Source organism: Notothenia rossii (genome assembly GCF_949606895.1).
Source record: "Notothenia rossii genome assembly, chromosome: 5".
In the NCBI taxonomy this organism is placed as follows: domain Eukaryota; kingdom Metazoa; phylum Chordata; class Actinopteri; order Perciformes; family Nototheniidae; genus Notothenia; species Notothenia rossii.
In genome coordinates, this window is record NC_136903.1 from 30318175 (window position 1) to 30344056 (window position 25882).

The 25882-nt window shown below is 39.7% G+C and overlaps 2 protein-coding genes across 5 annotated transcripts in view; both read right to left on the reverse strand.

Annotated features, from left to right (window-relative positions):
* The window catches only part of cpne2 (copine II), a 64688-nt gene extending 55104 nt beyond the window's left edge, over window positions 1-9584 (reverse strand). For both annotated transcript variants that reach the window (XM_079681080.1, XM_079681079.1), the window contains exons 1-2: window positions 9347-9584; window positions 5934-6134 (exon numbers count right to left, since the gene is read on the reverse strand). In XM_079681080.1, coding sequence (XP_079537206.1) covers window positions 5934-6110 — 177 coding nt within the window. In that variant the 5' untranslated portion in view covers window positions 6111-6134; window positions 9347-9584. The remainder of the gene's footprint in view (window positions 1-5933; window positions 6135-9346) is intronic.
* Window positions 9585-12839: 3255 nt separating this feature from the next.
* Window positions 12840-25882, reverse strand: part of nlrc5 (NLR family, CARD domain containing 5) — a 50710-nt gene continuing 37667 nt past the window's right edge. For all 3 annotated transcript variants that reach the window (XM_079680319.1, XM_079680318.1, XM_079680317.1), the window contains 7 exons: window positions 18910-18993; window positions 17657-17740; window positions 17497-17580; window positions 17312-17389; window positions 14810-14893; window positions 14267-14350; window positions 12840-13905 (listed from right to left, as the gene is read on the reverse strand). In XM_079680319.1, the coding sequence (XP_079536445.1) occupies window positions 13824-13905; window positions 14267-14350; window positions 14810-14893; window positions 17312-17389; window positions 17497-17580; window positions 17657-17740; window positions 18910-18993 (580 nt within the window). In that variant the 3' untranslated portion in view covers window positions 12840-13823. The remainder of the gene's footprint in view (window positions 13906-14266; window positions 14351-14809; window positions 14894-17311; window positions 17390-17496; window positions 17581-17656; window positions 17741-18909; window positions 18994-25882) is intronic.

Below are 25882 nucleotides of genomic sequence, written 5' to 3' on the forward strand. Positions count from 1 at the left end.
AATGATGATTTGGACTTTATTACCCCAAAAACACAAGCCACAGCTTTGCTATCATTGCAGTTTAGTCGTGTTTATATCCTACATTGGATTTTTAAGCATATAATGCTTCATCCCAAAAAAAAGTATTACGGATAGTCTGTGGTGTTGGTAAATATGAACACACAACTCCCATATTTAAAAAAACCTCAATCTAATAAAATCTGTTGACATAGTACAGCTTAAAACAGTTCTGGTTATGCACAACATTTTCCATAACAAAATGCCTAATAACATTCAAAAGCAGTTCCAAACCACAGTGTGAACATATGAATGTAAAAAAAATCACTTGAAAATAAGTGTTCACAATGTTTATATGCAATTATGCATATATTATTATTATTATTCATTTGCCAAGTACATGACCGAAAGAACGAGATCGCGGGTACAAGCGGCCGAGATGGGTTTTTTCCGCAGGGTGGCTGGTGTCTCCCTTAGGGATAAGGTGAGAAAGTCGGTCATCCGGGAGGGACTCGGAGTTGAACCGCTCCTCCTTCGCGTCGAAAGGAGCCAGTTGAGGTGGTTCGGGCACCTAGTAAGGATGCCACCTGGGCGCCTCCCTAGGGAGGTGTTCCAGGCACGTCCAGCTGGGAAGAGACCAAGGGGTAGACCTAGAACCAGGTGGAGGGATTATATCTCTTCGCTGGCCTGGGAGCGCCTTGGGATCCCCCAGTCAGAGCTGGTTGATGTGGCCATGGAAAAGAAAGTTTGGGGCTCCCTGCTGGAACTGCTACCTCCGCGACCCGACCACGGATAAGCGGGAGAAGATGGATGGATGGATGGATGGATGCCAAGTACATGTGTACATATGTATATATTTATATATAGTATTTTCATTTCCAAAAAAAGATAGTTGAAACTGCTATTGACATGTGCAGAAAATGACCCTATATCTAGTTTTCGTTTATATACATACTGTATACATATATATATGCATTTACTGTTTTCCTGCCTTAACTTTTATTACATTTTTTCTCCTGTTTCCTTTATTTCTTTGTACTCCTTCATTTCTATACGTTTTTGACGCAATAATGCCGATTTTGTATTAGGATGATGCACGGGAGGGCTACTTTCCATAAGCTATGCTTCAGCCCTCCCGCTTCTACTAATTTTGTTAATCTTTGTGTGTATGAATTATCCTTTTTTTGTTTTTTGGATGATAAAAAAAAAAGATGTTCAGCTTGGGGGCCCCCTAGTGGCCGCGGGGGCCCTATGCATCTGCATAGTCTGCCTATAGGAAGAAACGGCCCTGCTTGAAAGGCACCTATATAAATAAAATGCATTATTGTTATTATTATTACTGCAATCTACTGAACTTTAAGATTAATTTTTGAATCCAAAATGTTGTTTAATGTCAAAATACCTGCAAAGCTAAGGACATTCCCATTGTCCTCAGATGTACTTCTGGTTTAGGAGAGCAACAACGGTTGAAAAACCAAAAACTATAGTGTAGTGCCAAAAACAGCAGTTCCCTGAAAGGCCACTTGAGTCTAACTCCAAACGCGAGGCAATCTTCATAAGCAACCATGTTAAAATCTGCCTCCCATTCGTGACAGCTGTGCGTGGATCGTACAACTTACCAATTTAAATTATATTTGGACAAACAGGTATGTATAATTTAGGGCCTGCATGCTTAAAATTACAGCTGCTAGCTGTATGCTCTCCTGCTACCTTTATTCATTTCTTGATTAGCCGGAACTCTGGAAAAGGTCTCAAAGTAAACATGTTAAAGGAAATTGTTAGGATACAAAGTACTGCCTCATGTTTGCTGTTTTTGTCCCCTGACTGTCTTCTCTGTGTTTGTCCCCTGTCTGTCTCTCTGTGTGTCTGTCTCCCTGGCTGGGCGTGGCTGACCTACTTTCTCATTCCCACCTCTGCACTCACTCAGCTGCTCCTTCTCTAATTGCCACCTATCACCTGCCTCAGTATAAAACCCCAGTCCTCACCTCCAATTTCTGCCAGTTCGTCATGTATCTACGAATGGTAATGTTTTCGACCAGCTGGACTGTAGCTCTTATGGTTTTTTGCGTGTACTAGTTAGATATGTATTTATTAGGATAAACCCCTTGAGATGCACCATCTTGTTTTCAAGGAGGTCCCAAACGACTAAACCTGTGTCTCCTGTTCAGGTCCACCTTCCTGCCTCTCTGCCTGCTACGCTCAGCCTGCTCCCCTGCTTCATTGTGCCTTCTGTTTGCTCCACAACTTCTGACTCGCTCTTCCTGGTCCTCGGTGCCTGTTTTTTTCCTTGGCCCTCACTTCCTGGATTCCCCAGGTTGCCTGACCTGTCCCTGAAACCTCTTCCTTGCCCACATTTGCTTAATGAAGCTACCTACTACTCAGCTCCTGTTTCCTGTCAGTGTTTGCATCTGTCGCTCAGCCCAACAGAAATATATGTATTATTTTTGTTTTATATTATTTATTTAAGGAAAATGAGGAATGTATTTTCATTATCTATAACTTGTTCAGTAATTTTACATATCATTATTATGAATGCTTTTATCTAAACTATCTTGTGTTTCTCTGACTGTAAAAACTCTTATTACTAAAGACCCGCTGAAAAGACATGCTGAAATGCTGCAGACCTACTTCGTGGGGAAAAGGTTTTTAACTTCAGCCTGCTAAGAGTGCTTACAGCACTTATCTCTCTGGATGATGCAGGGGAAGAGAGCAGAGAGGAGTATGGGTGCACTTTGTGTGGCTTAAAACCTGATATTGGTGGGGAATCATGGCAGCCCGGGAGGCTCAAGTGTGTGTCTCATATTTGTGCCACTGTAGACTTAAACCTGGCTCACTGGACTACGAAAATGATTCAGACCCTTGTGGCACTTCATCTATTTCCTACCCTTTTTCATCCGTACATGTAAAAAAAATAAGCCAACAAAACAGGCAAACTTGAATAGGCCTTTTCTGCTTATATACAAATAATACGTACAATATGAAGGTGTTATTGACCAGTCCAACTTTGTTTGAATATTATGTTTACAGAGTATAAAAAAGCGGAAATATAATTAAAATTAAAACACGGTTTAGTTCAAAGATTGATCCAGCACATGAAAATACAAGACTGCATTAAAGATTTAATTTGAACCCAAATTATTTTAGCATGCCTACTCAACTTGGATAAGCATCACATTGAACCAGGGCTCTCACTTGTAGTGTTACAGGCTTATATATGTGTCCATAACACATTTTACGATCAGTCTGAGGATTTACAGTTCTGAGAGTAAAAAGTGTCAAAAGGAATTTAGAAAATAGCCAAAGCTGCCTTCAAGTCTGGTGCCACATATGTACATAGCTTAGATCCATATTTCTGTAGGCTAATTATGTGTAGCCTCTTTAACGGCAGTTTTTGCAGTCATCATAATGCTAAATCATGGTTTCCATTATTCTCCTGCTCAGACTTATTTTTCTATATGACGTTCATTTACGTTCTCGTCTCGTCTTCTCCGCCGCAATCTTCTCTTTCTCTCGCTAATTTTCCACTCACCCTCTCTTCCCCTCCACCGTTTTCTCATCTCCATCTCTCACACCTCCTTGCTCTCACACTCTTACCCCGTCGTACCCTCTCTTTTTTTCTTCTTCCCCTGAACGACCCAGCTGCTTCTCACACCTCTTTCTTACAAGGCAGACGAAGATAGACAGAAAGTGAGACAGAGAGAGACAGACAGGGGAGGACTGGTGACATATGAGAAAGACAATCGCAGATAGAAAACAAAGCTAACAGGAAGGTGATCATAGAAAGTGAGAAAGTGTGACAGAAAAGGATTGGGTCTGATTTCACTTCATCCATCGTTCGCTCACTCCAGGATCACAAAGCCTTTGTTTCCCTTTCCGTTGCCATAGTAACCGTTGGCAATTTCACATCGGAGCCACATGCCCCGCTGACCGACAGCGATCTACAACCCGCAGCACTCGCCTACACACACACACACACACACACACACACACACACACACACACACACACACACACACACACACACACACACACACACACACACACATGCACGCACGCGCACACACACACACACACACACACACACACACACACACACACAAACGCAAACACACACACACACACACAAACACACATACAAACAGACACACAGGCATACACAGGCAAACACATACAAATAAAGCCAGTTCGCCCTGTTGACCAGCTGCTACAAAATAACATTGAGGCAGCAGCCTACACGCACCAAAACTTCTTCATGTCTTGCTTCAACTCAGTGCTTATTTTTGTATACATCATGACAAGATACATTCATATCACATGTTGTCTGCAGAATTAAAGCTGAGGAGAATTTACCCACACAAGAAAAATAACACAAAGTGCCTGGACTCAACTGAACCGCTGATTGATGCAGCACCAAGACACATTTGCTTGTCTGAGCAGAACAAGTGGTCCTGGAAAATGGTGACATAAGCCGTCCCATATCTCTGCACAATACCCTGAGAATCAGGTCTGGATATTGCCCGGAATGTTTGCCTTTCACACAACTAGGAGTTGACTGTGAATAACCATTCTCACTTACTGAAGATATTAGGTTTGGTTCAGGCCGAAGGATGACGCCTGGGTAGAGCGTCCAATCAATCAATCAAAGTATATTTTTATGAAATGTTACATATTTCTCAGTGGACTTTACAGTTTGTACAGAATATGACACCCAACACCCTCTGCCCTTGTACCCTCACATCGGCTAACTATTAAAAGCCAGTGCAACCAGGCAAGGGCTAGTCAGACACAACAGCTCTAGAAGAGGAGATAGAGAAGGTTGAATAAAAGCTAATGGTGCTACACAGCACATAAGCTATGATAGCTTCCTCCATTTCAAACATTCCAGCTTGCTCAGCGTGAATGCTGAAAGTTGAACTCTCTATGTGTAACATTGTCTCAGTCGATTTCACTTCCTCAAGGGGATCCACTAATTTATTGGAATGAATTGATTTTGGCGTGAAATGTCAATGCTTCCAATCCTGGCGTGACTGAGCCTTTAACCTGCATGTCTTTGGACTAAGGCAGCAACAGCAGAAGCAGAAAAGGAGAGGACTCGCATCTCCACATGAAGTGGTCCTAGCCAGTTGGCAAACAGTTAACCAATAACACACTGTCCTAACGGAATATTCAGGCCTATATTGAGAGAAAATATGTTGTTATCCACACAATGTTTGACTTTTGATCATCAACAAAGCGTTGCATTTTGATAGGAAAAAGGCAAACTATAACACACCGTAAAAGCTGAAAAACCAATAACCATTTAACCTTTTTCAGTCAGTCAGAAATATGAATAATCTGGCCCATACATTTACGAACAAGGTTGACATTATATTGAAAGCCTGAAACCTTTTCTTATTTTAAAACATGTTGGCAACTGTTAAAGCAATGCATCTAATCTGTAGCTTGATCAAACAAGTGTAATGATTGCATGGAACCTACTTGTGGAATCTCATTAAATTGGCAGCCCCAATAGCGCCTTTTAAACACACTACAGTACCAGACCCACGTTGGAAGAAATGTTACACCATCCTACTGGGCTCAGCAGGCCGAGGCTCATGCCAGATGGTCAAGACATCAGAGTTTGGTTCTGGCTCACAACATATACCGTCTGTGGAGCAACATAGACAACAAACTAAATCCTCTACTTCACAGCACAGCATAGATAAGCACCAGATATGAGTTTGACTCCCTAGGATCCGAACATTCATGTATTGTCTCTTTGTTAGCCTGTTATCCTCATTCTGCCATTTTCATCCCACGCTGATTGCTCCACCTGTTTTAAGAAGATAAAACATTCTTTATTTTCTTCATTCTTGACCCTTAATCCCTTACTTCCTCACCCACTTCTCTCTCCAATTGACAGTTTCACCCCTATCACATCATTCCTCCATCCTTACCTCCATCCAGTTTCCATCCACCTCATGGAAGAGAACACAGAACGGGTCCGACTTGGAGGCTACATCTCGGTCCAGCAGGCTGTTTGAGGTGACGGACAGCTCCACCCGAGTGACGCAGTGCTGGGGTCCGACACTGCGCGTCTGCCCCTCAGTGGTCGAGCCTAGAGTGTAGGCCATGGTTTGAGGTCACAGTGAATTACCCTGGAGGAAAGAAAACACAGAGAAATACAAAAAGTATTTGGGCATCTATGATTCTCTGAGCAATGTTAAGTTCCCAAACATCTGGTAAATGTTGAAAACTGTCACTGTGACTTCATCCTATGGGCACCATTAATGTCTGTAGCAAGTTCCATTTAAATGCATCTGTCTTTTGGTGCTCTTAAGACATTTGAGATGTGCAAGCTTATTTTGCATAAATACTTGTAACTGTCATTCAAATAAATGCCACAATAAACTGTACACACAAATCTAAAAATGTCTGTAACCAGTCAGGGCAGAGATCGCTCCTTGATGTAAGGAAAAAACAAAGACATGTATATAATAGGGATGCCAGTGATTATCCGATTATTCGAATATTCATTACAGTCTCCATAATCGAATATTATTTTTAAAAATCGATTTTATTTATATATATTTTAATTATTATTTATGTTTTTTTTTTTTTCTGGCTTAGTTTCAACCAAAATATAGACTAATGCTAATAATAGTAATAGTATTAATAATTGTAAATGGCCATTGGTCACACCACCAGTTTGTTTTACTGTAAACTTGGAGGAAGCCTGCGTGCAGAGCAGACTGCTGCTGCAGCACGCTACACACCGACCCCGCCGCCACCCCCCCTCTCCCTCACACGTGTGACTAAAGATGAACAAAGCGGCAGGTAAAAAGAGAACGACAACGGACAACGGAATTCCTTTTGTCTGAGTTTTTTATTTTTCTCCTCGCGGTGTGTGTGTGGGGGGGGGGGGGGGGGGGGTGGTCGAATAATAATCGATTATTCGACCAAGGCCAGGGCTGCCGGATAATCGATTTTGATCATGGTCAGTTTCTGGCAACCCTAGTATATAATATAATATAAAAAAGAAGTGTTTACCTAACACAATCTCTGTGAAATGAACTGAACTGTAGGATGTTGTTTACAGTACATATACAACACTTCACAGGAGCTTCTGTGTTGTATGTCTTACAGCCCACAAAATCATAAATTACTAGAGACACTGCTGCAAAGAGAAAATAAGATGCAAGCAACACACTGGGTGTCAATATTTGTTGCCGGGGAGATTTCCAAGTAATGATTGGTTTCACCATGGTAGATCATTCTGCTACAAAAGATTATAACATTTAGGACACATTTCAATGTTTACTTCCATTGGATATATATTAAATTATTTCTTATTTTTATGTATTAGGAGAAATATAAAAACATGAATCAAAATAACAACATGTCTCCCGTGCTTTACAGCTCTAAATTCTTCAGTTGAATTAGACTGAAGTCTGATTAATGCTGGTTGGCTAGAAATACCCACTGAGGGAGAATGAAACACACAAACACACGTGCAGAAAGTGAGGCCTTGATGCAGGTTGACCATGTGTAGGTCATGAACGCCCTATGGAAACCCTGATGATATCCAGCAATGAACATCATGAAAAACACACCCACACCCACCCACACACACACACACACACACACACACACACACACACACACACACACACACACACACACACACACACACACACACACACACACACACACACACACACACACACACACACACACACACACACACACACACACACACACACACACACACACACACACACACACATCAAGGCCATCGCAGAAGCTCTACAATGGAGAAGCCTCAGGCAAAGGAAAAAAAGGCCTAATGAGAAAACACACATTTACGGTAACACTTTTTGAGTGTACTGACGAATTGTGTGTGGGAATATGTTAACAGCAATAACTTGTGTCATATTTGACATGATTTCCTTGAGGCTCTTTTCTGCAGATGAAGAGCACAGCACCTTGTGTCCATAAAGGGGGTTTTGTTATCAGAGCGGCAAGCTAAAAGGATGCTGTCTGTTGCTAAGATACTAATGTGTCATAACCAGCGTGCTCCTCCCGGTCTGCTCCTGTGATGTCACACTGGTAGTGGTGATGTACTGAAAATAACATTGTAATATTTTCATTCATTCATCTGTGGTTGAATGCTTGTTTTGACTGGCTTTAATACATTAACCAATTTATTCATTGTTTGTGAAAAATAATGGATGACAATTAATTAGAGATTGTACTGCCCCTCTCATAAAATGACGTCTTAACAATTAGACACACACTATCTGTTAGCAACTGCCATTAACAGACACTATCTACAAAAGTAACACTTGATTCTACAATAGATTATTGAAGGTGTTACAGAAGGATACACTGATAAGTTTATGTATTTCCTTGTAAATTAGTATGTTTTAGTTAGGGCTTCACAATTAATCAACATGGTCACAACATGGACTAGTGCAATATCCAAATCACAGGAAGCATTAGATTTGTTAACCACTTACAGTAATATGTGTTAAAATACCCTTTTGAATAAAGTAGTGTGGATCTACAGAGATATCCAGGCTTACAAATAGCACTCAAAAAGATGAATGGTAAAAAGATGGCTGGGGTGGGGAATTATTAATATCTTATATATCATAATCTCAATATCAGTTGAAAATAACCACAATTAGTTTTTTTTTTAAATCATGCAGCCCTCATTTTGTTTTGATCAGGTATAATCACAAACATGGATGTTACTTAACTTTTAAAGCTGTAAGCGGGGAAAAAACATAATTTTAATACATTCCAATGGTAATCCAAAAACTGCTGCTGATCCGCTTGGAATACTGCACTGCACCTGGACCTGCTATTAAAACCATATCACCTCCCTATTAGTGTACACTATTATACAAACACCAATTGCACTATGTGAGAGTGGAGCAGCAGTTACTGCACTGAGTTTGGGTCTCTGGGTGTCCTGACCCTGCTAAAGACATCCACACCCATCCACACTATACAGTAGGAGCAGGGGCCAGGCTCAGTGGGGTTGACAGACGATTAAAGCAGCATGGAAGCTGCTCCATACTAGTTAATAGCACAGTCACGAGTGAGAAATAATTTTAGAGAATTTAAACATAAAACAGGTTCAAATAAAAAGCAGCAATTCTGGTTCGAAAACAAATGCACTTTTGTTTGTTGCCTTTGTCACAATTTCGTTTTGAACGTTTTGGTTTCAGTCATTTTGACAACTCAGGCGACTAAGCAGCCACTCTGTTTCCCTCTAACAGTAAAACACATACCAGCTAACTGTTAAATATCTACAAATGCATATAAATGAGGCACAAAATGAAGAAACTGATGTCACACTCACCTCAGTAAATGACGTCAAACTTCTTTGCCGCTTTTACAATTTCTTTAATTTCTGCCTTCAGTGTGCAGCAATTTTATTTTAATTTTATTTTTCCTACCAAAGAGTAAAAAAGGAAGTTACGTTTGCCATTTCTATTCCTATTATGTTGGAAGGCGCAACAGTGTGTGATGGTAAATAATCCTCGCAGCCACCTGGACCTCTCTCTCTGCCGGCAGCGCCACTGATGGACCGACCTGCGTCAAGCTAACAGGACTAGTTTACGACCGGAAGCACTGCCAGTTTCCCTTACAAAATAAAAGCGTTGCTTTAAAACACATGCACAACACTTCCGTCTCCAATGTTTTTTTAGGTACTACTAGTACTAGATATACTTTTTGTATAAGCGTTAGTCTTTGACTGTAGAGTTTAATATGCATACCCTTTAATGTTTTCTATTTGCAAGCCTACTCTTAATTAGTTAATTAGCTTGTGTAATTTTATATTCAGTACATTTACTAAAACTCATTATAGAACATATTGTTACCCTATGGCATCCTCTTGAGGTTAATAAAAGTACTACAACCAAAATACATTGAATGCTTTTCAACACGGTTCAGTTACTTCTCAAGTGGTGAAGTATTTCAGTTTTTTTCAGTTGCTAACACGCAAACATTTCACATAAAGCATCATTATTTAAACTCACACTCAAAGAGCAAAACCTGAGCTCAAATCTCCAAAACTCTAAACACATTTTCAGCTCCCAATTTGCAATTCAACTTGGCACTTTTTGCAAAACACTGCACACAGTTCTCTAACTAAGTAAGACACAAACATCTGACATAGTCACTTGTTTGCCATTTTTAGAACACTGCCATTAAAAATGCTACACACATGAACCAATTAACAGATACACATGCCAAATGATCATAAACACCAAACTGCTTTATTGTTGACAATCAGGATGTAAGCACTAGATACTGTAAAGGCTTCATATAAGAACATTTTACAACAACAATGGACATGGACAGCAGAAAGAGGAAGAGGTAGAGGGAGGATAAAAGAGAGGGAGGATGAACTGACCGAAGTCAATTGAAGAGTTATTTGCAGACTAACTGTTGAAGCTGTTTGACCGTCAGGTTACAGGTGATACTTCTTCTGCAGGTTGATGAGGGGCTGTGGTCAGACCCAGCTAGGTGGTCAAATGCAGCCTAAGTATTTTTTCTTTTCTCCGTTTTTTGTAAAAATATGTTTTGTATTTCTTTTTCCTCAAAGCTTTCTTTTCCATTTACTGTATTTGACAGAGGCATCATTTTTGTTTACACAACAGTAACATTGTGTTGTGCATGAATGTTGCACCAATTTATTTTGGAGTAAAACAAAAGTATTATAACAGTATATGTGTGTTTCTGCACATAGTTGTGTAGACTTGAACAATATGTATATGCAGAATTCTCTACATACAGATCACCATGAGATGAGTGCTTTTGATAAAGCACAATGGTGTAGTGGTTGGACAAAGGGTCTTATACTATAAATCAGGGGGGTTTCAAACTCAAATACACAGTGGGCCAAAATAAAAAGATCGGTACTAGTCGATGGCCGGACTGGTTAAATGTTTATTGCAAAACGTATTGAAAGGAACTTATTGCACATATTAAACCTGGAACTAACAAAGCTTAAATTATTGCCTATAAAAACAACATTAAACATTAAATAATCAGTTGCATTCATTTGTTACGGCTCTATCTGCAGCTTTTCCGGAGTCATTTCTTCTTATTACATTTTTCCACAGGCCAACAACAGCTTCAAAAAAACTATTTCCCTCAAAGAAAAAACCAAACATGCCCTGTTGTCGTGAGACAAAAAGGACAGAAGGAAATATCCATTGAAACTCAGTGTGCTGCTTTGTGATGCTAGTTCAAGCCAGATACTTGGCATCTCATCTTGGGTGCAAGGTCATCAATGTTTGGGCTCAGGCTCTGAGCTGAGGAAACCCTCAGGATTGAGTGAAGGTGTGCGTGCAATATACCGGCGGGCCAGATCTAATAGTAATTAGAAATTATCCTGCGGGCCAAAATTAAATCCACCAAGGGCCTGATTTGGCTCCCGGGCCTTGAGTTTGACACATGTGCTATGAATGAAGTGTGTGCCATTTGGTGTAAAAGTTCGGTTTTGGTAAGTGTTTATGTAATTTTAGGTGCAGTGCTTACTTTTGCAAGAAAAATTTGGTGTTTTGCACTTTGGGTGTGTGGTTTTGAGAATTGTTTTAAGTGTTTTTGAGAAAATTAGCCCTGTTGTCAAACAATGTGTTTTAGCAATTGAAAGAAACTGTAATATATTATGTAGTGAGGTCTTGTATAAATATCTAAATGTTCACAAACTGTTGAAAAATGTGCATTATGCAGTACACCTTCAACTAAAATGAACCACATTAACTAAAGCTGTCAAACAGATGCAGTAGGGAACACATATCCCTCTGACAGAGTCGTGAGAAGTACTCAGATCTTGTACTTGAGTAAAAGGAGACGTATCTTGCTTGTGAATTTACTCCAGGTGAAACTTAAATCTTATTTAAGTGTTGATAAAATTTCACATCATTAATCCAAATCTGCAAAGCAACTAAAGGTATTAAATACAGGAGTACAAGTACACTATTTACCTCTGAAATGTAGTGGAGTTAAATTACAAAAAGTAATAATGGAAATACTCAAGTAAAGCAAAAGTGTCTCAAAATTGTACTCTGTCCTCTGAAATGTAGTGGAGGACAATACACATTCATGTTTCTTTTGTTTGTTTTTATTATGCCTCCTGTAGCACCTTGGGATTGCTGTTAGCAATGAAAGGTGCTTTACAAATCAAATGTATTTGTATTATTATTATTATTATTATTATTATTATATGGAAATAAGAAACGTGTGTCAAATAAAATGCAATGTGATATTGTCCAAAGGCAGTGATAGAGACAACAGTATAAATAGAGAGCTTAATAATCAATCATTAAACATAGCATAAGTGTGTCATGTCTTGCTAATGTTCCTGTGAATGCAGTTATCTGCCCAATATATACACCACCAGTCTAGTCCACAAGAGGGCGCTAGATCATTACAAATGAATGGGAGTCGTGTGAATGTTTGGCTAAGAGTGTTACTGACAGGCACAGCTGTGCCTTCAGCTGCTCTGTTGGCATTTTCAGAATTAAATAGAGAGGGGTTATAAAGAAGTCTGTGCCATATGAAGAAAATGAACAGGTTATGTAAACATGACGCTTTGTGCATGTAGACATTTCAAATTAATTGGGTTTACATTTTAATTAATTCAAGTTTAAATAAAAACCTTTAATAAAAACCTTTTTTTTTTTTATATATATTTTTTAATTTAATTTAAAACAAATCTAATTGATGTGTCAATGTGGAATCTTAATTTTATTGTTAGGAAGTTGAAATCAAATGTCATGCTTGACTAAAAGAAACATTACTGGCAAGTGTCACATGTAAATAAAGGCCAAAACTCAAGATAGTGTTTAGTTTTTTTTTTTTTTATCTTAATTGATATTTCAGTGCAAGTCAGAGTGAATTAAATAGAGGCATTTTGTCACGACAAACGTCATCACAAATCTTAAAAAGCAAAACAATATTTAAACCACAGGAAATCCCACTTTCAAATTAAACTGAATGAACTGTAGAAAGTATAATACAAATAGGAATGAGCTGAATTTTTTTCAGAATGATTACAACATCATCAGCACAACAATGACAGCAGTTAATCTGTTATCCTGAGTGGCGCTTTAAACTTCTTGTTCAATAAAATTATCATCAGCCTAAATTCAATTTTGTAAAATAAAATTAACATTCCATGATAATAGCATAAATAAATACGCAAATCTGATAGAGACCACAACCTTAAATGACCACTGGAGTAGACGACAAAGATTCTTCCTCTCTTTCGTCTCTTCCTTTACTGTGAGTTTATGATATGTTGTGTTTTCAGTAATGTGTTGTCTAATTATGGTAAACACGTTACATTGCAAAGTGACTCAGTGTTTCAAAGTCTTCAGTAATCATTTTCTCACATGAAACTTACTGGAAATATTACAGCCTCTAGCTTCAGAACTTTCAGAACAGAACTTTGAGATCTGTAAAACTTCACTCCACCACATCCAGTCGACAGCCATGAACACACAGTTTGTCTTAAAAATGAATGAAAATGTATTGCATTTTTTAAACATATCCTTTAGCCCGTGTTACACTGTCCCGAAATTGACACCCGATGGACACACGATAAAGGAAATGTTCAAATTCGGCTCTGATCGTAACAACATCGGGCCATTCGTGAGGGCATCTTAAGCCATCGTATGACCGCCGGTGTAGTGTCTCAGGCTCCGGCAGCAACTTCGTGAGTGGTGGCAAAATCTTGTATCAGTGATTCACATCTGCAGACTCTGGTAAATAGGAATGTAACTTCTTCCCGCCACTGCCACCATTCGACATTGCAGATGACATCAGGTGGAGGAGAAATTCAGCCTTGTGTCCCTCTGACTGAGCCTATTGGCTACACTGATGGGGACTTTGTTCCTCCACAGCCTGAAGAAACGCAGTAGAGAGAAGTGTCATATGCTCAATTAAAACTCATTAAATAAAAGGAATAGGAATAGTCAGAAAATCAAAAAATATGTATATACTTTTTTGTCATTATTTAGGTAAGGAGGGCAATCACCAACATATGTCATTTATATGAACCACAGACTGCTATCTTGTTATAAAAGTAGGTTATTTGACAATAGACATATTAAGGCAATGAAAAACATGGTGGTGCTTTGTCCTTCCTCGTGTAGGGGTATCTCAAAAGCTTGTTGGGGTATTTGTCAAATACTGAAAGTGACAAACATAATCTACAGGTGCCTTTATGGGCCAATAATGTGCAACACTATGACCGAGAGTGTACCTGATGAGCTTCAACGCAGGACACGACTGTAAGGCTCTGACCAGGGCCTCTGCTCCAAAAACACTCACAGTGTTCGACTCCAGGCTGGGAGAAATAACACACACACACACACACACACACACACACACACACACACACACACACACACACACACACACACACACACACACATATTATTTTTTTACCCTTTGAATGTTAGTGTGTGTGGGGCAAGTAAGTCAAATAAAGGAGGAAGACAAACAACCAAACAAACAACACATCCTCTTCCGAAACTAATAAAGTGTTGTCTATAAAGACGTGAATAATGACTAAAGAAATGTTGTGCGCTAGTGTGTGTGTGTGTGTGTGTGTGTGTGTGTGTGTGTGTGTGTGTTTGTGTGTGTGTGTGTGTGTGTGTGTGTGTGTGTGTGTGTGTGTGTGTGTGTGTGTGTGTGTGTGTGTGTGTGTGTGTGTGTGTGTGTGTGTGTGTGTGTGTGTGTGTGTGTGTGTGTGTGTGTGTGTGTGTGTGTGTGTGTGTGTGTGTGTGTGTGCGTACAAACTCACTCAATTCTGGTCAGCTTCTGGCAGAGAGGCATAACTCTGGCCAGCTCCTCTGCCACCTTATCACCACAATTATTCCATCCCAGACTGGAAACAGAGTAAGACAAATATGTAAAAACATTTCAAAACATCAACACCTCTTAAAATCAGGCCTGAAAGACCTCACAATTCAAAATGGAGTTCATCATATTTATGTTCTATACAGTATATAGTGCCAGGAAAGTGAAGCCTTCGGACCTACCTTTATTTGGGCACAACCCATCCTTTAAATGTGGCCTGATGTGGCCAAAGTCACTATAATACATACTATGTTAACTCAAACCACCCAAAAACTTACTTTTCATATTGGCATATTATTAAATTATCTTGAAATCAAAAAACCAAAAGAAGTGTGATTTTTTTTTTTAAATTCTTCTAAAAAAAAATCTTGAAATCTCTTTCCCCCACCACTTGTTTGTATTTGTGGTGTTATTTGTGATATCACACTTTAGTGGCTAGTCTTATAAATAGAGTTGCTGGTCAGGATTTCTGATTTACATCAAAAGACATACCACCAAATATCCAATAGGTGGTGCTGTAAGACCACCAATAACCCCCACCTTGCTCTGTCGAAAACTCCTCACAACCTCATGTGCACTGCCCCTCATCTACATGTGTTCCAGAGTACTTTCAACAAAGCAAAATGGCCAACAAGGGTGTAAAAGGTTATAGAAAACCGTTTGGGTTACCATTAAAGATCTGTTTATGTTACTTCGAATGTGTTTTACATCTCAATAATAAAGTATGAATAAAGGTGACAATGGTGCTTTTTGAGGAAAGCAATGTGCTCTCTTTAAACACAATGATCCATACTGTACATTTCCCATTGACAACCTTTATGCTATTGGGACAATGTTCAGACAAACTTGTAACAATGCAGAAATGCAGAAACACTTTACACTTGTTAATGAAGAAAAATAAACCAATAACTTTACATAATCCTTATAGTGAAGCATGGAGAAGGGGTCACCGTGACTCTATGTGGTCATTTAAGGCCAGAACAACTATTACTCAATGGGAACAATGCACTTAACTGGCTAAAAATATGTTTTATAAGTTGAAATTCCATGGAAGCTGTCAGTCATCTGATTTTAATAGAAGTTGGGAAATGTGACAGGAAAATGCAGATAAACATACGGAAAAAATGACCTACAAAATGTCTTAGACTAAAGAAAATTCATGTTTCAGATTGGTCAATCATGGCCTCGAATGTATTTAGATTCTGTGGAATTAACTGAAGAGAGCCATTCATGAAAGACATTCCTGGTTTTGTGAGGTAACATGGTCTGGCCGATGCGGAAATATTTGGTTGAGGTCACCGCTTTGTAGTAACAGTTTACCATGTACTAAAACCAAGGTTAAATGTATTTTTACAACGTGCCATTAAATTTTGCAGCACACAATTCCAAAAGTCCTTTAGAGCATGTGATCGTCTCACGATATTTTTTCATGCACGTGCACTTCGCTCTGCATCGGCCAAACAGCTCGCTGCACCCGCACTACAAGGGGGACCCAAGTTCCCATTAGCAAAAGCATGTGAGTTTGCTATCCTGGCTCCAAAATGGTGGAATGAGCTCCCCATTGACATCAGGACAGCAGAAAGCTTACACGTCTTCCGGCGCAGACGGAAAACTCATCTCTTTCGACTCCACTTCGAGCGATAGAACTATTAACAAAGCACTTATATACTAACAAAGGACTGGCTTATCTAAAGCCAGTTGAGTAGCACTTGAAATGTTTTGGCTCTATGAAACCTGATGTACTTCCTGGTCGAATGCACTTATTGTAAGTCGCTTTTGGATAAAAGCGTCAGCTAAATGCAATGTAATGTAATGTAGCTTGTCCATGATTATTATATGATTAGGCTGAAAAGAATAATGTAGCACAATTAAGGACATCCTTCAGAGACTTCCGCTACCGGGGCAACTCTGAATCTAAACATGGGCTACTTTTGTCCAAACATCTTTATCAGAGATTAACAGCGATCCTTCTCATTGGCATCCAGCAGATGGCATCTGTTGGTCACTATGGGATCATATCAATTCTGATGGAAGGAATCTTGGCATATGGTCTGACAGTTTTTTCAAACATACTTATATCTGACAGCCTTTCCGGATTTACTTTAGTTTGAATTCCCTTTAAACTCTCTTTTATTTATTTATTTAAATATTTGTATTTTCCTACTATATATGTCTTATTAAGATGCGATTGTAAAGCACTTAACATGGACTTTTATATACTATTTAATTTGTATCTACAACAGTACTTTTCTTAGCTTCTGTTCTGGCACTCCTGTCTCTAGTTTTCTAAACTGGGGGCAAGCCTAGTGCCATCTACTTTAGGAAATACACTGACTATGGAAAAGTACCTCCAACATCCTAACTGTCCCGGTGTCTTTAATATAATAACATACATCCTTGATAATGATTTACTGACAATGTCTTATATGACATGTTTCAACCTTACCCCACATCCTGTATGAGGGGACAGTGGGCCAGACTGGCAGCAACATCACACAGCTCCGAAGTCCCAACAGAGGTCAGTCTGCCACACCATACGAGGAAAAGAAGCATAACATTTAACGCAAAGCCTGTATTGATAAATATAGTCAGCCATTAGGGTCTTGATTAGAAGAAGCTTAAGAGTCTTACTGAAGCTTAGTGAGGTTCTTCAAGCACGTTACTGCTTTGGCCAGATTCACTGACCCTTCCTCTCCAATCTTGTTCTCTGCAATACTGGAAAGACACAAAAACATTAACCTCAGGATATCAAATGTAATAATTATTAATAGGAATTGTGAAAGTGACTTACTCCAACACAGTGATGTGTGTCAGTGACGGTAGAACCAGGGCCATCCTGGCAGCGGTGAGATCTCCGAGACTGTTGCTAGACAGACTGCAAGAAAGCATGGTTGAGATGTTTCAATTTTGTAGCATTATAAATGTGCCAAAAAAATGTAATTTCTATTCTTTTTTACTGTATATACTGTTTGTATATATGTATAAACTGTATACGTTTATATTTCTGTTGATGTAGTCATTTGGTCTTTATATAACAGTCTAACTTCTAGAGTCTAGTTCATCTAGAACATTTTTTGTTGTGTATTCTTTGTGGTTCATGTCCTTTCTACTGTATATATGTATATATACTTGCTGTTTATTGTTTTTATTTTTATTTTATTATGTCTATACGTTTTTTCCACCTTTTAATAATTTTAATGCCTGAACACTTTGCTGCTGTAACAAAAATAATTTCCCGATTTGTGATGAATAAAGTATTTATCTATCTTTATGGAAAACTGTACTTGTTCCCAGCATAGAAAACTTTAAGAATATAAATGTTTTTAGATGTGGTAATAACAAAGGGCTTGTGCATCAAAATGTTTTATAGCTATAAGTCTCATTTCCAAGATAGAAAACGTCAACATGGTTAAAAGGAGACACACTCATTAATTTAAAGCCTTTAAACCAAATAGACCTTGTAATTTATTCACAAGTCACGAATAAGTGTGAAATCTTTGCACTCACATTGCGAGTCAAGACAGTTAAATTCCATACTTTGACTTTCGAGTCCTAAACAGCTCATCATGCGCTCTTGACCAAATGTAAGACCTTAGCATAGAGAACTATCTTTCATATAATTTTTTCCAAAGGGCACTCAGAAACACAACATTTTTCTGCAACATGATTTGATGTTGTTAAATTGGATTGAAGTGGACTTGCTGGGAATGACTTAATTGTATATGATTCAGGATATGAATGGAAATAAACAGATTTTTGGCACACGTTTAAAACTGTATACTTTTTCATCTTTGGGCTTAAAAGGCTCAAGTCCAAGTAAAGTCACGAGTCATTGTTGTTAAAGTCTGAGTCCAGTTGCAAGTCACTTTTGGATTTTGCCAAGATTCCTTTAAATGTTGTATTGCTTCTTTAGCAATGGGTAGAATAAGTGCAAACGTTATTGAATACACAACAGAATCTTCACCTCTTAAAAGGTGTTTCATTGTATTTTAGTAACAGCATTCACAGGAATAAGACAATAAAACAATGACATTATTTCCTTACTGGAGCTCTTCCAGGTGACTACATCTGTTCAAAGCCTCCAGTAGCTGGTCTCCTGATTGGTCGCTGATAAGGTTCTTTGACAGACTGTGAAATACACAAACACACATTGAAAAAATACGAAAGATTATGCTATCATTTATCACACTTAGGAACAACAACAATTTAAGAACCATAAAATAATTACCTGCAGGTTTATAATAACATGTATGATGTATACTAGTGTACAATATAAAGTGGAGAGGGTGTGCATTAGCGACCATTCCAAGCCATGCAGGTATTTAAAGGGTACATTCACTACAGATCTCACAACAGGGAAAATAATTAAACAATATTATGTATATATATTTAAAAGTATAAATAATATTGGAACATACACAGCGGCGTGAACAAAATTGTGAAAGATGTGACACATGTAAATTGACAGATTGTCATTTGAGTAGCTCCCTAGTTAATAAAGACTTTTCTGTATTCTATACTAATGTTTGATTTGATATGGTTTTAGCTATGGTTATATTCAAGCATGCTTGCATTTGAAACATGAGGAATGAATAAAACAATGATGTCTTATGAGACTTTTATCACAAACATGGAACTTGGCAGCAGTAAAGAATGCCCTCTGAAAGTCCGGTCATGTACACAAGTCTGTGGCAGCAATGGATTTAGTTAGTTAGCACCCCCCTCCCCCAAAGCTGTAGACCCCTGACCCACATAGCAATCAAGAGTAAATGTAGAAAACAACTTGTAAAAGGTCACATGCATAATTGTATTACACTTCTAGTACTACTGTGCGAGAATGGCCAAGGCAGATTCCAGCTCCTCTCATTACCATAGAGCAGCAGTTAACAACCTGTGGGCCGCGGCCCCCTAGTGGTCCGCGAAGGCATTGCAAGTGGGCCGCGAAATAATTTGTAAAACATTATGATTTGTGTGGAAACATTTCATTATTAAGATTTTTTTTTATTTGAACCTCTTTTCCTTTTTCTTTCGTGATCCTCTTTAGCAACGGTCATTACAGTCCTTGACAGTGGACTGTACTGGATTAACAACGTGTCACATGTTCTGAATTAACAAATCAGAATCGAGTATTCACAGTGACGTGCAGTGAGGTTCATGGCTGGTGAGGCACTGACTCTTTGAGAGTCAGATTTACAAATAGGCTACTATATTTTGAGCTAAATCGAAATATTCTTATTATTTTCATAATTTTAAACAGAACGTTCAAGAAAAGGATACCCAACATCTAAATATTGGATTGTTCTTTCTTAGTAAGATCCCATTTTCATTACAATTGTGGTCTTACTTTGACTTGAAGATGAAGTCCATGCTATCCTTCTGGACAACAATCTCTATTACTTTTTTGTAAAAGTCCTCCTTATCTTTCTCTAGTTTCAAAAGTCTAGTTTGTTGTTTGCGGCCCAATCCCAAACCACTCCCTGGACCCTACCCCTCCGTGACGGAGTGAACTCCGTCTGTAGCCACACTCGCAGCTCAACGAGGCTCCCTCCTGTCAGATGGAGGGTGTAAATACAGCGGCAAGCTTTGGGACGGCCTCCCCTCTCTCCGGCAGAAACAGGGAATGCCCTAACTGCAGAGCCGTGGGAAGTAGGGGTGCTGAGGGTGCTGCAGCACCCCCTGGTGGAGGACAGGGGATCTGCACTTCCACAAGATTAAATACAAATATAATTTAAAAAAAAATGAATTTTCAGCCTTGATGTAACAACATTCATAATTAAGTAAAGATAACACCCTTTTCACACCGGTTACATTTTCCATTTGCCCTGTACGATGGGCGCTGTAAGTGATGAAAGTGGGGGATGTTGGCTTATCAGGCGCCCGCAGCTCACAGCCAGCGTGAGAGAGAGATAGATAGATAGAGAGAGGGGGTGCACCTGTACCGGCGGGGAATGTTGTTAGCTTCTGCTGCGCTAACGGATATAAGAAGCTCTTTCTACAATAATGTGGAGGGCGAGTTCTGTCCTGTCAGACTGAGAGGTTCAGTGAGGTAAAGGACTCTTGAGTGTTTAGATATTTCACTTTAGTCTAAGTTATCTCAGTGGGTCTCAAACGTTTTGATCACAATTTATGTAAACAAATATTTCCAAGGCACTCCCTTATAATTATTAGGATAAATAAAAACAGGTTTGAAATCATTCCAATGTATACTATAGGACAGTAAACCAAAAATATCGTTTAAAACTGGAGAGATTTAAAAATATGCATAAATAAATAAATGTTAACTGATAAAATAAGATATAAATGAACCACAAAAATAAAACAAGTTAGCCTACTTTTATTTGTTATTGGCTATGGTAGGTTATCGGTTATGTTCACATACTTATTTGATTATTAAAAGGCAAACCAATCTTTTTCAGATGGGTGTTTAGAGTTGTATCCCCTAGATCAGTCTCTAGTAATTGGGCGCTCAACGTGCACCAGATTGAAGCATTTTACTTTAAAATGTTAAAAACAATCTTCCCGGGGGGGCACCCCCGGACCCCCCTAGAGGATGTGAATTCCACCCCCCAATTAAAACATGTTCAATGTTCATGCAATACTAAATAGTATACATTTGAAGCCTTTTTATATAAGCTGTCCACCATGTCAATATGTTTCTCTGTTTGTAGCTTTTGTAGAGGTTTTTCATTGCCAGCTAAAATCTTGCCTATAGGGCAGCAAATTGGTCAAAACCGGCCCTGGTGTCATCCCCACAGCACCCCCCATTTGAAACATGTTCCCACGGCTATGCCTAACTGTATGTTACAACGGTTTCAAATCAGCATCTCTTAGACAAAAAATGTAAATTAATAGCTCAAATAAAACTCCAAACATATTTCATTGTGTTACTTTTTTGTAAAGCTCTTTTAGTTTTAAACCTGATGTTTATAAGCTTCTTAGTTTTTGCAACAGTCTGTAAATATACAGAACTTTATAATAAAATGCACACATTTACCTTTTTCTAGACTAAACACAGGTATGATCCTAAGTTAAAACATATGAGGTTATCATGAGGTTGTTAACATCGCAGTTTATCAGTGTATGTTTGCTGGAAATACTTGTTAACAGCTTGTTTCCTGACGGACACACACAGCGTGATTCCGGTCAGGTAGAGACCGGTCTCAAGCAGGGTTATGGCTAGAAAGGATCCGTCTTGTGTAAAACTCTCGCGAGAGTTTGGCTGAATGTCACGTGGCTGAATGTTTACGTTTGGCAGGCAGACTTTCAGGCCCATTCCCAAACCACCCCCTACACCCTACCCCTACACCCTACCCCTCCGTTTGCGCGTTCACGCGGAGGTTCCGCCATATTGAGGGCTGTTCCAAACCAACGAGTGTGGAGCGGTGTGGAGGGGGAGTGGGCTATCAAGCCCTCAAACAGCGAGTCTGCAGCGGTGCTGACTTGAGACCGGTCTCTACCTGACCGGAGTCATGCTGTGTGTGTCCGTCAAGAAACACGCTGTTTACAAGTAGTTCCAGCAAACATCCACTGATAAACTGCGATGTTAACAACCTCATGATAACCTCATATGTTTTAACTTAGGATCATACATGTGTTTAGTCTAGAAAAAGGTAAATGTGTGCATTTTATTATAAAGTTGTGTATATTTACAGACTACTGCAAAAACTAAGAAGCTTATAAACATCAGGTTTAAAACTAAAAGAGCTTTACAAAAAAATAACACAATGAAATATGTTTGGAGTTTTATTTGAGTTATTAATTTACATTTTTTGTCTAAGAGATGCTGATTTGAAACCGTTGTTACATACAGTTACGGCATTTCCTGTTTCTGCCGGAGAGAGGGGAGTCCGTCCCAAAGCTTGCCGCTGTATTTACTCCCTCCATCTGACAGGAGGGAGCCTCGTTGAGCTGCGAGTGTGGCTACAGACGGAGTTCACTCCGTCACGGAGGGGTAGGGTCGAGGGAGTGGTTTGGGATTGCGATCGTTAACATCATTTGGCCACAGCAAATGATGGTGAGAAGCTAAACTAAACTATCTATTACAATGACAGGGAGTGTGATTGTTGAAATAGGGTGTTAGCGGTCTTGTTGGTGTTCAAAGAAGAATGACAACACTGTAGATCACCAACACTATGGTTTATTTTTTATTCACAGGCAAGTCAACGTTGTCGCATTAAAAGTCCCAAGATAGCTCCTGGTGCAATACAATGTTCCCTTGCAGTGTTTTACTATTAAGTCTGATGTTTCTCTATTAATATTGCTGCTGCATTAATGTGTATGTTGCATCATGTTACTGCTGTAGATGTGTTTCCGAGCCGCTCCGATTACAACGAGAGTTACAACGAGAACGTGACGTCGTATTTACACGAGACGGATCCCTTCTAGCCATAACCCTCAAGCAGGTCTCAAATCAGTAGAGATGGGCGAGTCCTGATTCATCCGGATCATTAACCCGGATCCTAGAAATGAGCTGGTCGTGACGAGTCTCCCCTCTCCATTAACCCGAGTCCTTTGAGTCCTACACCTGGTGTGACGTACAAATTAAAACTATCAATTGCGTCACTCGCTACTCTCTTTATAACATGTAAAATAACATTACAACGTACCCCAGTCCATCTGCCTACCCTTTAGCAAGTAGGATAGCTTCCAGAAGTTATCGTTTGGCTCAGGGGAGGGGAGGACGCGGATCAGTGAAACTTCCTGCAGACTCGTGGGGACTCACAGCCGCAAGAGCCGCGGGCTATATTATGCACGAGCCAACAGCAGACTCAGAGATTCGCAAATCCTGACTCACTGTGCAAAACATAGCAGACTCGTGCGGACTCAGAGCCGTAACCATATAGCAGCAGATCCAGAGATCCAGCAGACTCGTCCTCATGCACGAGTCAACAGCCGACTCAGATTCGCCAAATCGCCAAATAACCCTTTTTTTTTGTGATCAACATTTTTTATTAAAGCAAAAGGCACTGTGTAGCGGAGCGGAGGTTAATATAAATTCAGTTTAATATGCTCGTGAAATGCAACAACCTTTCGGTTTCACCGGTAGGACTACTGTCTTGGTGATACTGACTCATATGACTCAAATTACTCGTATGATCCGGATCTCTTCAATGACTGACTCATAAGACTCCTAGTCCATAAAAGGATCCGGATTTGCCATCTCTACAAGTCAGCACCGCTGCAGACTCGCTGTTTGAGGGCTTGATAGCCCACTCCCCCTCCACACCGCTCCACACTCGTTGGTTTGGAACAGCCCTCAAAATGGCGGACCCTCCGCATGAATGCGCAAACGGAGGGGTAGGGGTAGGGTGTAGGGGGCGGTTTGGGAATGGGCCTGCGTCTACCGTCTCTGCGTAGAATAACAGTAGCAACAAGAACCTGTGAGCTCACGTGCGCCCCCTTCAGTGCGGCAGAGGTTATGGCTGCCTCCCCTGGTGCTTTTTCAGTGCCGTTGTATGATGAGACCAGCGAGCCTAAATAATATCAAATATACGTGAAATAAGTTATTTAGAGACTATGGATGGCGAGGACACAAGTAATAAAGGGATCTACAAACATTACATCTGTGACCTACAGTGAGTTCAGGGCCGGCTCTAAACAATTTGCAGCCCTAGGCGAGATTTGAGTTGGCGCCCCAGCCAGAGAATCGTACAATAGAAAAGATAAAGATCAATAGAGCATCCAAGGAATACACAATAGAATGGGGGGTGGACATCACATCCTCTAGGGGGGTCCGGAGGTATGCCTCCCCGGGAAGATTTTTTTAACATTTTAAAGGTCACATGTCAATATCAAGCCACACTTATTGTTTTTATTTCGGCTGTGACTTTGTGTGTGTTCAGGTTGAGTTTGGCTGTGTTTGGCTGTGTATCGCTAAACAAGGAAATCACGGAGGGGCGGAGCGGAGGTTAATATAAATTCAGTTTAATATACTCGTGAAATGCAACAACTTTTCGGTTTCACCGGTAGGATTTCTACTGTCTTGGTGATACTGACTCATATGACTCAAATTACTCGTATGATCCGGATCTCTTCAATGACTGACTCATAAGACTCCTAGTCCATAAAAGGATCCGGATTTGCCATCTCTACAAGTCAGCACCGCTGCAGACTTGCTGTTTGAGGGCTTGATAGCCCACTCCCCCTCCACACCGCTCCACACTCGTTGGTTTGGAACAGCCCTCAATATGGCGGACCCTCCGCGTGAACGCGCAAGCGGAGGGCTAGGGGTAGGGTGTAGGGGGCGGTTTGGGAATGGGCCTGTGTCTACCGTTTCTGCGTAGAATAACAGTAGCAACAAGAACCTGTGGGCTCACGTGCACCCCCTTCAGTGCGGCAGAGGTTATGGCTGCCTCCCCTGGTGCTTTTTCAGTGCCGTTGTATGATGAGACCAGCGAGCCTAAATTATATCATATATACGTGAAATAAGTTATTTAGAGACTATGGATGTCGAGGACACAAGTAATAAAGGGATCTACAAACATTATATCTGTGACCTACTGTGAGTTCAGGGCCGGCTCTAGACAATAGCTGTCTCTAGCTGCAGTGAGCCGTTTAGTGGAGAAAGTGAATACTGCTGAATACACATACTTTACAGAGATGCTGTATGCGAAACCAATGTTAGTTTGGAAAATTGCACAGTATTTTTCTATTTTAGTATACCTCAACAATGGAATTAGGATCAGTGGAAATGGCCATGACATGTGACCTTTAAAGTAAAATGCTTCAATCTGGTGCACTTTAAGCAGAATTACTACTAGATCTAGGGGGTACAACTCTAAACACCCATATGAAAAAGATTGGTTTACATTTTATTAATCAAATAAGTATGTGAACATAACCAATAACCTACCATAGCCACTAACAAATAAATGTAACTTATTTTTTTTTTTTTGTTCATTCATATCTTATTTGACCTATTAACATTTATTTATTCGTGCATTTTTTTTTAATCTCTCCAGTTTAAAACAATGTTTTTGGTTTACTGTCCTATAGTATACATTGAAATGATTTCAAA